General features: G+C 38.9%; 1 protein-coding gene across 1 annotated transcript in view; it reads right to left on the bottom strand.

Annotated features, from left to right (window-relative positions):
• Nucleotides 1-1,507: 1,507 nt before the first annotated feature.
• Nucleotides 1,508-11,863, bottom strand: part of cpt1a2b (carnitine palmitoyltransferase 1A2b) — a 44,907-nt gene continuing 34,551 nt past the window's right edge. The window contains exons 15-19 of the mRNA XM_020652040.3: nt 10,605-10,733; nt 10,207-10,362; nt 8,839-8,952; nt 8,626-8,718; nt 1,508-5,698 (exon numbers count right to left, since the gene is read on the bottom strand). Of these exons, the coding sequence (XP_020507696.1) occupies nt 5,579-5,698; nt 8,626-8,718; nt 8,839-8,952; nt 10,207-10,362; nt 10,605-10,733 (612 nt within the window). The 3' untranslated portion in view covers nt 1,508-5,578. The remainder of the gene's footprint in view (nt 5,699-8,625; nt 8,719-8,838; nt 8,953-10,206; nt 10,363-10,604; nt 10,734-11,863) is intronic.

Genomic DNA, 11,863 nt, shown 5'->3' with positions numbered 1-11,863 from the left:
CATGTATAGGCCTACATGAAAATGTTGTTGATTAAACACACATTTTGATTTTATTTGATGACTTAAAACGTGTTTGTCCGTTGCCTCAGGGCAACATTATGTAGTTAGGTCACTTTTGTTGGGGCAATCATGCTAAAGCATGTGATTTTCTACTCTTGGTCCTGTGGGGAAACCTTGCTCTGCATGTTCAGATGCCTTCCTGCCTCTATCTGTGTCAAATGATCAGCCTGTTGTCCAGCAGCTCTTGGGTGTCTTGCATCAATTGGAGATGGAGGAGGAAGAGTGTGAGCTTTAAGACAAGCGATTTCTCACTACTGTGTGTACATGTAGCTCTAAAGCCTCTGGATGCTGTCTGTCACTGCCATTAGATTTATAACTGGTGATAGATTCAACACTCATCATTGTGACCTGTATGAGAAGGTCCGTTGGCCTTCTCTTGAAGAACAAGCATTGGTTTTTATTTTCAAAGTCCATATTGGACAACTTCCACCTTACATCACAGACCTTTTGGAGTTGAATTTGGGCACTTATATCACATGTTCTACTGATTGTCTCGTTCTTAAAGTCCCTCGAGCTTTCACTGAACTCGGCAAATCTGCATTTTCTTTTGATGCCCCAAATTCATGGAACGCCCTTAAGCAAAAGTTCTCCCCTCTCTTGCAGAGTTGAGGAATTTGATTTCTAGCCACTTTGTTTGCAATTGTAAGTGTTTTATTTGATCTCAGTTGTTTTTGTAATTGATTAAAAGTTTTTGTTGTTGTTGTTGTTTTTTTTGGCTTGTTTTAATGTGCTTGTAAACTCGACGGCAATGAAAATTGCTGTTGTCAGAATGATTGCAGCTGCTGGCGAAAATTGAATTTCCTCTTGTGGGATTAAAGTCATCACAAGTGGGCATTGCTGTTTCTTATGGCCCACCATTTGGGCTATTGTAAAACCAAACACTTTGACCATGTGTCATTCTTCACACCTTCAGGTGCTTTGCATACTGAAGCCTGTTTCAGCCACAAAAAGAAATAATTAGTCATGTTAAAACTTTTTAAACTTTCAAAAGGCCAGTGTGGGAGTAAATGTGGACAGTCATCCTCATGTCAAATGGGGTAGCAAAATTCAAAAGTCCATAAATTAATAGAATAGTTCAAAATATGAAAAATTCAATCCCCCCTGATTACTACATCATGCAGTGTTAATAATACTAGTTTTATATAGCGCTTTTCTAAGAACTCAAAGAGACTGTTGTTGGGTGCTGGTGGAGCAGTGGTTAGTGTGCGCGCCCCGTGTCTGGAGGCTGCAGCCCTCCATGCGGGTGGCCCGAATTCCAATTTCACCTGTGGGTCCTCTCCTACATGTCATTCCCCACTCTCTCTCCCTGATTTCCAACTCTATCCACTGTCCTATCTCTTCATTAAAGGCACAAATAGCCCCAAAATAAATATTAATTGTTGTTTTATTCTATATAGCCTGTAATTCAGCTCACTGTGAAAGTAAAACACCAAACATGGAGGCCAAGTAGGATCAGTTAGTTTTTATTTCACACAGCATTACAAAAAGGCCTTCTTCTCAAAACCAGCAGACATTAAAAAAAAAAAGTATTTGAATGAAAGACGAAAAAACAGCAATAATAATAATAAGCATCTTTTGGAGTGTAAAAACAAGTAAACATTGGATATCATTTAAAAATACAATACCCACAAACTCATCATAAATGTTTAAATGTCACTATTAACCAAGAGTTATGACAGACGTTGTAGAACTGACCTACAAGATAAAGATTACAAAAAAAAAGAACCTGGAGTCCACTAAGCAAAAAAAAAGAGTCCTTACGTTAACCGTTAGTGTAACCACAAAGAGAACAATCAACCTCTCACTGATCTTGCTGTTTGTTTTTGAAAGAGGCTCAATATCCAAATAGTTGAACGCCGTAGGGCCGTTCAACTAGAACGGCTAGATATTGTGATAACATAGTGAATGTAAGAGTGAAAACCTCAGAAGAGCTGTATCACACTTAATGACCGCAGCAGTGAAATCTTAAATGCACCGACATTATAAGAAGTCCTTTCTAAACAGACAAAGTGAATACGTTTGATTTGTGTAATTTGCTGAAGAGGACATTGATTTTCTTTTGTTTGACCGATTTAAAAAAAATAAAAGATTTGGTGCATGGCCAAAGATTCAACGCTATTCAGTGACGTCCAGATTCTGAATGAATCTCTCTTCAACTAACAGAAAACCTGACTTCATTATGTCAGAGTAACAAAGTAGTAACACTGTGGAAAATAGAAAAATATCAGGCGGCATATTCTGCCTCCACTCACAGAATGTTTTAGAAGTCGAGAAACTCTGCATCATGATCGAGGAGGTCGGTGGTCTGGAAAAGATCGAAGCCCTGCAGTCCCATGAAAACGAAGCAGTGTACAAATCTGCTCTCAACATCATAGACTGCTCTGGCAGTCAACAGTTTGGGAAATGAGCCGCTAAATGTTGAACCTGAGAAGCCACATGTGGTCTGATGTTAACAAAATATTAAGCCAACAAGCCGAGTACAGATCAATACTGGAGCAAAGAGTTGGAAACATGAACAAAGATGTAGTTTAAGATTATATCCGCCATAGTAAAACAAGCCACTATGAAGTGTTTCTAAGTCTCTAAATATTCAGGGGTTAATAGTTGACTTGATCTTTTTTATTTAACCACTACTTCCTTGCCCATGGCAGCACATCTTGCCAGTAACAATATAAACTGAGTAACTTTAGTACATTCTCATCTACACACACAGAGGATTAGAGATTGCATTTTTATTGTTTTATTGAATGAATAAACTCAGGCACACGTGTGTAATGCCAAACCTTACAAACAAAGTATTTTCATCATCATCAGAAAGTTTAAAAATGTCTTCTAAAGAATCAGAGGTGCTCTGTTTCATGTTGGAGCAGTTTGTGTAGTAGTGCATACTGCTGTGTGTCTGTGTTAAAGTGGAATAGTTAGCAGAAGCCTTTTCTCCCTTTCACTTTCCACCTGGTAAAATATAATTACTTACCAGGATCAGTGCCAGAAAGAACAACGCCACACCTTGGGTGGGTTTCTTTCAACAGCAGTAAATCACAACTGTGTCTGAGGAGCAGGGGAACTCACTAAAAAAATCAACACATTTATAAATAAACCTCTGAGAGTTGCGTTATTAGGTATGGACCCCCTAAAAAAACGAGATGGTTCAACTCAAGGGGCTATCCATCAATAAACTGAAGTTCACAGTTAGGTTATCACCTGATCAAGATCAAAAACTGGCTGGAAAGAAAAATATTGAATTTTTAAGGGTTGTCCAATTTTGAAATCAATTTGTGTCATGAGAGGAAGTTCTTGAATTGTTGACCGTTTCTTCATTAACTCAAAGTAAACTTCTAAAAGTCATGAGGTTTTTGATGAATCTAAATGTAACATACTGACAGAAACTCTCAACATTCTTCATGTATCAACTGTTCCCAGGGCTCTTGTTTGAACACTGCACTACTACAACACAAAGCTTAGTAAGAAAAGAAAAAAAGACAACTGTTGGCAGGCTGCCAGCTTGCACAAGATCGCTACACTTAAAGCCCAAAGTCATCGTCGGAAACAACAAGTCAGGGACTCTCCCTTTTAGACACTTTCAGTTTAAAACCACTGCAATGCAGAGTCTCAAAGAAACTGATAAACAAACATTGGCGTCTTAATGACTCACTTGATAAGGACAACCAGAGTGTGAACTGAAGCAAATACAAACATGTACTAGACTGAGGCACACATTTTAGGTGATGGTATGCTAATAATATGAGTGCTTTAGCTTCTTCTCTCTTTTTTTTTTTTTTACCTTTTCTTTACTTTATTTCAGAGGAAAATAAATTATTTTTTGATGCAGGACTTTTACTTTGTCTAGAGTATTTAGATATGGTAGCATTTTTTACTTTTAGCTAAAACTAAAATACCTAAAAATTCATCAAAAAAAGTTGAAACCTCATTATATACCAAGAGTTAAAACAGCAGCTGTATAACTGACCTAGAAAATAAGAGCCATTAACAGTTAGTGTAACCACAAAGAGAGCTGTCCACATCTTACTGATCGTAGCTTTGCTTGATTTGATTGCAAGAGGTTCAAAATCCAAATAGTTGAAAGCCTGAGAGCGCTGCTCCATCACTTATTGGACTAGATATTATGTGACAACATAGTGAATGAGTCACAGTGGAGTAGTGTAAGGCAACGAGTCGATTATAGACTGGTGTCAGGTTTTACAGGCAGGCTGAGGCACGAGGTGAAGCACCGAGTAAGAGGAATAACCTCAGAAGATCTGTATCGCACTGGGGAGATACATTGGGGAGAGGAAAAAAATCAGATACCGATATACCAACCGATATCTTTCTTCGATCTATGTTCAATCTGTAGAGATTGATAAATACAGATATAGTTTAACGTAGACAAGACGGTCACTCATCCTGAATGTAACTGCGCATGTACGTACGTGTGTAATTCATATAGCACACTCTGCTGATGACAACCAGAAAAAGAACTGCTAGTGTAATACAACGATACCCAAATGAAATGCTTTTTGACTGGTGATCAGATCAAGCTATATCAGCGCATATGTGTGATGAAATTAGCCGACACCGATAGTTACTGGATAAGCTAATATCGGCCAATATTAACCGCTGGCTGATTAATCGGTCAGGCTCTAAAAAATTACTGGAGCTTTTTCCTTTCATAGAGATTCCTTTAAAACGTTAGTCTTGTTAACCTCTTATATTTGACCTTTTCCCAAAGCTTTTAGCAAGGGCCTATGACATGCACTCTGTGGTCTCCATTAATAACATATTGCAAGGTTATCCCTTTTTATTAAAACTTTGACTACAAGCAGCCTAATGCTTTTCCCACTGTTGCAGGAGAAAATTGTCCCCATTCCTCTGCTTATGTTTTCCTCCGAAAGACCTCCTTATTAAGTGATGACCTCCGCTTCCTCTTTCTTAAAAATGGCGCATCATTGGTTTCACATACTCTGAGAAAGTAGGGATCGGAAGCATTTTGCATTAACATGTTGCCAAGCTTAATCTCTGACAGATAAGAAACGACTCACAAAACTCAAGAACAAACAAACAATGATATAAGTATTCGCATTAATGCCAAAGAGCTGTCATATAGTTCCATTAGTTCCTGCTGACAGTTCTTTTTTTTTTCAGGGAAGAATGGAAATCATAACTCTCAGGTGATGTGTTCCAGCGCTCTATTGCGCATACTGTCTATATGTTTCTATTTTTTTACCGAGTTGAAATAAAGTTCAAATGCTGCTGCAGGTATTTTATCTCACATCAACAAGAGCTCACTGCGTTTTCACTCAATGTTTATCTCTTTCTAAACGCAGTCTGAAAACAGTTTTTATTGTGTCTAAATATGGTGAGAGATGTAGACTGTGATTTCCCTTTCATTTTACTCATTATATCCAATTTGTCACTTCAATAAACACTTTACATAACAGATTAGAAGTTCAAGACAACATGCTCTTCTACACTGAGCTTAGACGTCCAGAGGGGCTTCTTTGTTCCCATTGGTCAGACACTTTCACAGGAGCTTCTTGGCCTGAGGCTGGGCTGGGACTTTGGGGGTTTTGGTGTCAGCAGAGAAGACAGTCATGATGTCTTGGAGAGCCTTACTTATCTGAGCTCCAAACCTGTGTGAGTCCTGAAATGGAGAAAATCAAGTTTTAGGGTAGTGGGTTTTAAAAGGGGAAGAGGAATGAAAAGGGATTGTGGGTAGAGAATCAAAACCATGAGGAAAGAGAGGAAGGTGGAGAAAGATGAGAAGTGGATCACTTCAAGTTTTGTGGGCCTGCAGATACTGACGTTTTAGGTCTAATATATGCATTAATTTCAAGTTTGAACAATGTCATAGATATCTGCTGTTATTTATTTTTCATAAATACACAGCATGAAAAATGGTTTCCTATTATTCACAATTGGCAATTTATTGTTACTTCTCGACAGATAAACACTGAAACTGATGTATCTGCAATGAGCTATACTTGGATATGACTCATGTTCATCCATCTCTCTGTAAGACGGCTGTTCTGTTCATCCTGAAAAGGGAACTGAAAACAGACAGGACAGGAGACACTGTGCCGTGCTTTACTGTCATGTGCTTTGTGGTTTAAGAATGAATGAAGGGTGACGAAACTCAGCCTTTGAAGGATAGTTTGGATTTTTTTTTGATTATCCGAGTTAAGAAGTTTGATCACTGCAGATGAGGAGTTCACTCTGTGTAGGCTGTTGAGTGTTAATTATCAGTACAGCTAGCAGCAGCTGCCCAAGCTCAATATAAGTCCAAAGAACAGGTTGAAAACACAAGCATGCACCAACTGTGAAGTCGAAAGAAAAGTAGCTGTTACGGCTACTGTGACAACTATGTGAAGTGAAAGTGAAGAAGGGAAAACATTCAAGAATACAGTTTGAAATCACAGTGATAAAACTTTACTGTTACTAAAGTAGTAGTATTGTTGTACTCTGGTTCGCTACAGCCCTGTCTTCAGAGGTACATAACTTAGCTTCTGTGCTGATTCTTTTCTAAACATAGATTATGCTGACCCTTATATACCGCTTACTGATAATCACCCCGGCATTAATGTTTTATTCATTATTAATGTGGATGTTATTTGAAAAATGATAATCGGAATGTGAATTTGGTTTCCGTTAATGTTATTTTCATGACTTGAATTCACTTTCACCAGCTCAAGTCGGCTGACCTCATTTGCTCCAGACTCTCTAAAGAGACAAGACAGCCCACCCTGATGTTATCCCTTTTATCAGCCGACACGTCTGTATCATGTGTGACGCCGTCTACAGAGGGGGGGCAATGAAAGTCCTGTATCTACTCACGCTCCCATTGTAGCGTAGTAACAGGGAATGGAAGGTCCTGATTGGTCAAGTAAGGTGCCAGTCAAAAGTTCAGAGTGTATGGCTGTTTTCAAAACCGCATACTATACTACTAGTACGTACCGATTTGGCCAAAATGCAGTATGCAGTATGCAGTATGTGAACAACTGCGAGATCTGCAGTATGCCAAAAATACCAGGATGTCATACTGATTCGGGAAAATTGTACAGTATGCATCGGACCAGTCTACCTCGCGTACTGTTTCCCACAATGCAAAGTGCCAGGTCAGAGATCAAAATGCCGGAGCGCAGCTGTTTGAACTCGTCGGTGGCGGTGACTGAATATCTTGCCACATTATGAACCAATAACAAATATGACATGTTCATATATTTATATATATATAAGTCTTACCACTTTGGATTTTCCTGCTTTGTAGACTGTACAGTGCATGTGCCACAGCTGGACAAGCAGCTGCAATTACAGGGTCCTTGGCTTGCTCTATTACTACAAATTATTCACAGCTGAGTAAAACCAGTTTAACCAGGACCAAGCATAATGCAAAATAACTGACGACTGGCAGTCATACTACATACTACTGTTGAACTCAGTATGCAGTATACAGTATATACTGCATACTGATTTAGATAGTAGTATGTAGTATGCGGTTTCGAAAACAGCCTATGACTTGGTGAAGAGAATTGTGAACAGTGGTGGAAATGTTGAAGCAACGCGTGGATCTTTAGGGATGTAATGTGTTTGGATTATATCTATTACTAGATTTGGAGTGTGGGGGACGTTGTTTATGCAGCAGGACTATTGTTGTCAGGACTACTGAGCAGCCTAAACTAGACTTTCAGATTTTTTACAACGGACAGGTTTCAATCTGAGTCTTTTAATCATCATGGCCTCTAAAGAACTCCAATCTATTGACATTTAATAAAGTTCATGTTGTTTTTCATGTTGTTGTTTTTTGATAATAGCCGACCAGTTAAAAGTTAATTTCAACTTCAGTCACAGATTAACTCACATTCCCAATCATTAATGTACCTGAACAGGGCTGCACATGGACTGTGAGCACTTTAACATTTTTCATGGACAATCTCCTAACATTATCTATATATTTATGTCACTCCTAGGCTGTGGGCTTAAATGTAATTTATGCTGTTTTTATGTTCGATATTTTGAGTGTGATGTGATTTGATTGTGATTCGAGGATTTTTGACCTTGTAATGCAAGACAAATGTCTGTGCAAACGGACAATAAAGTGTTATCTTATCGTAACGTATTTGTTAATTTATTAACAGTTGCATTGCAGTTGCCCACTTGGATTAGACGTACAACCTCACCTGAGAAAATCTACTTTTTCTTTAGACTTTGAAGGCCACATAGGACCTGTGTGTCGGCCTTTGTCCCAACCAGCTTGCTTGTTGTTGTGTAATAAAACCACTGAATAATCCAGCTGCAGAAATCACCCTGCACAGCCCCACAGGCATGAATCATGTATGCATCAATTAAAAGTGGCAATGTCTTTGTTCATGTTTATACTTGTACTCGCTATGCTCATGATTAGAACTCAACATGAGGGGTTCGTTGACGTGCAAACAAATAAAGCTTTTTGTGTTTTTCAACTGAGAGCATCTAGACATTGAAGCATGAGAATTTTCTCCATGAGTTCTGTTTCAATCTAGCAGATAGTATCTTATCATGCAACGAGTGAAGTGAACAAAAGTCTTTACTTACGGTATCAGTGCAGGAGTATTTGGAGGACACATGGAAGTTGATCATATCCTCACCCACAATGATGTATGACACACCATAACCGTCATCAGCAACCTGTCATAAACACACAGATCTTAATAATGGATGGAGTATTTTCCACTTTAACTTTGCCCGCAGGATGTTCATGCCATTCACATTTACAGTTACAAATAGAGAAAGGTGTGTGTCACTCACAGGCCCGAACCCTCCTCCAAGAGATATGTAGTCTGGGTGGTTCTTCAGGTCAAACAGTTCCATCTGCTGAACAGGGGTCTGACTGGTGGAGAGACGCCAAGGCTCAGACAAAACCTAGAGTGTGTGTGTGTGTGTGTGTGTGTGTGTGTGTGTGTGTGTGTGTGTGGAGGGGGACAAGATCAAAGAGGCGAGGTAATTAATGATCCTGTTTTAACTGTTAATCTGTCACCTTCACTAATAATAGATGCATGACACCTACACATGCTCTTTGGTGTTAACTCTTTGATACATCTGTCCCAACTTGTTTTTTTTACAATACACCTGCTGTGTAACAACTTCCTAAACAGTAGTAATATCACAGTCATTCATCTTAGTGACATTGCTTTACATGTCCCAGGTAGAGCAGAATACTTTCAACTGAAGGACGTAGTGCAGATGTTGATGGGTGAGGGTGGAGGCAGTTTATAGCCACTCCCAAACCTGTAAATTGTGTTTTAAATTTGATAGACAATCTAGTAAAAGCTGTTCCTGCCATTCTGCTTTTAAACAGAAAAGAAGATTTTTTTTTTTTTTTTTGCTTGTTAAATCTATTAAGTTTGTACCGAATACCAATGCAACCGTTAATCCCAAAAAGACAATTCCAAGGAGAAATTAATGCACTTCAAAAAGGTGAGACAGACATGTATAATTGGTATTATCTTCATTTATGATTTTAGAATGCTAACATTTCAACTATGATGGTGACAAGCACCCCTGTTATCAGCAGTGTTGTAGTCAAGGCCACACTAACCGAGACCGAGACATACACGCGAGCAGAGTGCTCCGAGACCGAGACAAGGCCGGGACATGTAGGGATCGGGACCGAGTCAAGACCAAGTCCAAGGCAGGACAAGACCGAGTCAAGACCATAAACATCATCATAAAATCCTCATCTTGTGTTTAGGGGGCGTGTCCAAACAGCCAAACAACAAATGAATTGAAGTTATTCGTTGTTTTAGAAAGGGGCGTTTCTCCTTCTAATCACAGTAATGAAATTGATTTAAAATCGGGAGTCCGCCCAGTCCAAGACCAAGACAAGACCGAGTAAAATGCTTGCGATTCCGAAACGAGACCGAGAGCCCTAAAAAGTGGTGTAGAGACCGGTCTTGAGACAAAGACTGATCTCGAGTACTACAACACTAGTTATCAGTTATGAGTCTATAGCTGAATTTATTTGACAGGGCTAAATAATCAAAGACAAAAACTATATTCAGTGTCTTATGGCCGTTTCTACACTTAATGCTGCTCGATTAAGGTCTACATTTGGAATATTCTGTGTGTGTCACAGAAGAAAGTATAAAGCAACAGTGAAACACTGAACAATCTTACCTTTTTAAGGAAGGGTGACTCAACCCCCAAGTATTTGGAGACCACATAGAGGCAGAAGAGGTGTCTGTCGATCCCAGCACCAGTCATAGCCATGCGGTAAAGGTTCTGGTGTCGCTCTGAAGCCTGTCTGAAGAGTTGCCTACAGTGCTCCGCTGCCTGCAAAAAACAAATCACAATTTAGCAGACATCTTTGAAATAAAACCAGCTATAAATCTGTTTTTTATTCGATAAAAAAAAAAAAAACCCAGCACAGAATGTTAGATGATTATGAAGTATGAAGAAATATTGGTTTACATTTTTTACAGTTTGGATAGACATGAGGGTCAGCAGGAGATTCAAATGATGTGTTACTTTTTAAGTACAGAAAGGAGGGCAGAATAAAGGAATTTGTTAAGCACCTCTCCATCCTCGAGAGCTTTCACGAAGGCACAGCTCTCATTGGAGCAGGATCGCACAGTCTCCGTCCGGCCCTCCCTGAACAGACGGGTCATTGATGCCTCGTAGGTCAGACAGAATCCACCACGATCCTGAAGGACAAAAAGAGAGGACGTTTGAGGATTTTCAGATATGTGGTCACTCTTAAACACACTGTTAAACACATTGAGAGAAATGAATAACCAAAAAAACGATAAAAGCTGAGTTTGCCACCTAAGCTGCCATTACTGTTTAAAATCATTTTAAAGGCTGTCTTAAAGGGGACACTGAAGAAGAACAAGTCAGACAAAATCACAGGTTACACAAAGTTTAATCCAAACAGAAACCAGACGTAGACAAAAACGGAAGAGGCAAGACCAAAAAGACCACTCTGCCTATCATTTCAATCCAAGTAGAAAGTATGAGGTGAAACTTATTTTGAAGGGAGAAGAACAAATATTGCCAGTGACTACACTTGCAGAGGGGTTTGCATATATTGTTTTAACCATGTTGATAAAATTAAAGCCAAAACCCATATGATTTAGTACACACCATATAAAGGGCCATTCAAGGCGGTCAAAAGCTTTTTCTGCATCGACTGACAGTATGGCTGAAGATAAAAGATGATCAGAATGCTCTAGAATATGTAATAGACGCTGTATGTTGTCAGCCGATAAACGCTTTTTGACGAATCCACTTTGGTCAGAATGCATCAATTTCAGCAAGTATTTCTCAAAACGAGTTGAGAGCACCTTAGAAAATATTTTCACATCTGAATTTAATAAAGACAGAGGACAGTAGCTGGCACAGTTAATGGGATCCTTGTATTTTTTTTAAAAGTAGTGTTACTAGGGCTGTATTTACATCTGGCAAGTAAAGGGGATACTGCTCCAGAATTTTAAGTATACCTCAGGATGAATGCCCTCAATTCATGGTGATCTAGCCTTATTCATTTTGGCTAAAGATTGTTTAAGTTCATCCAGAGACAACAAAGAATCTAACATGCAGGATTCCTCTGAAGAAAGAGAAGTCAGCTTAAGTGTCTTGAGATAATTATCTCTAGCCAATGGTGAAGAGTTGTTATCTGATGTATACAGCTGCCTGTAGTAGTCACAAAATCTTTGATTAATCAACTTAGGGTCATTTGATTTGATCCCATTATCTAATGCTATTGCTGCTATATTTGTACATTTCTTTATGTTTTTAGTTTATTAGCCAACAGGCGATTAGGACGATTGCCATA

The sequence above is a fragment of the Labrus bergylta genome, chromosome 16 (assembly GCF_963930695.1).
Source record: "Labrus bergylta chromosome 16, fLabBer1.1, whole genome shotgun sequence".
NCBI lineage: Eukaryota > Metazoa > Chordata > Actinopteri > Labriformes > Labridae > Labrus > Labrus bergylta.
Note: the sequence above shows the minus strand (reverse complement) of the source record. Positions and strands in the feature narration are given on the sequence as shown.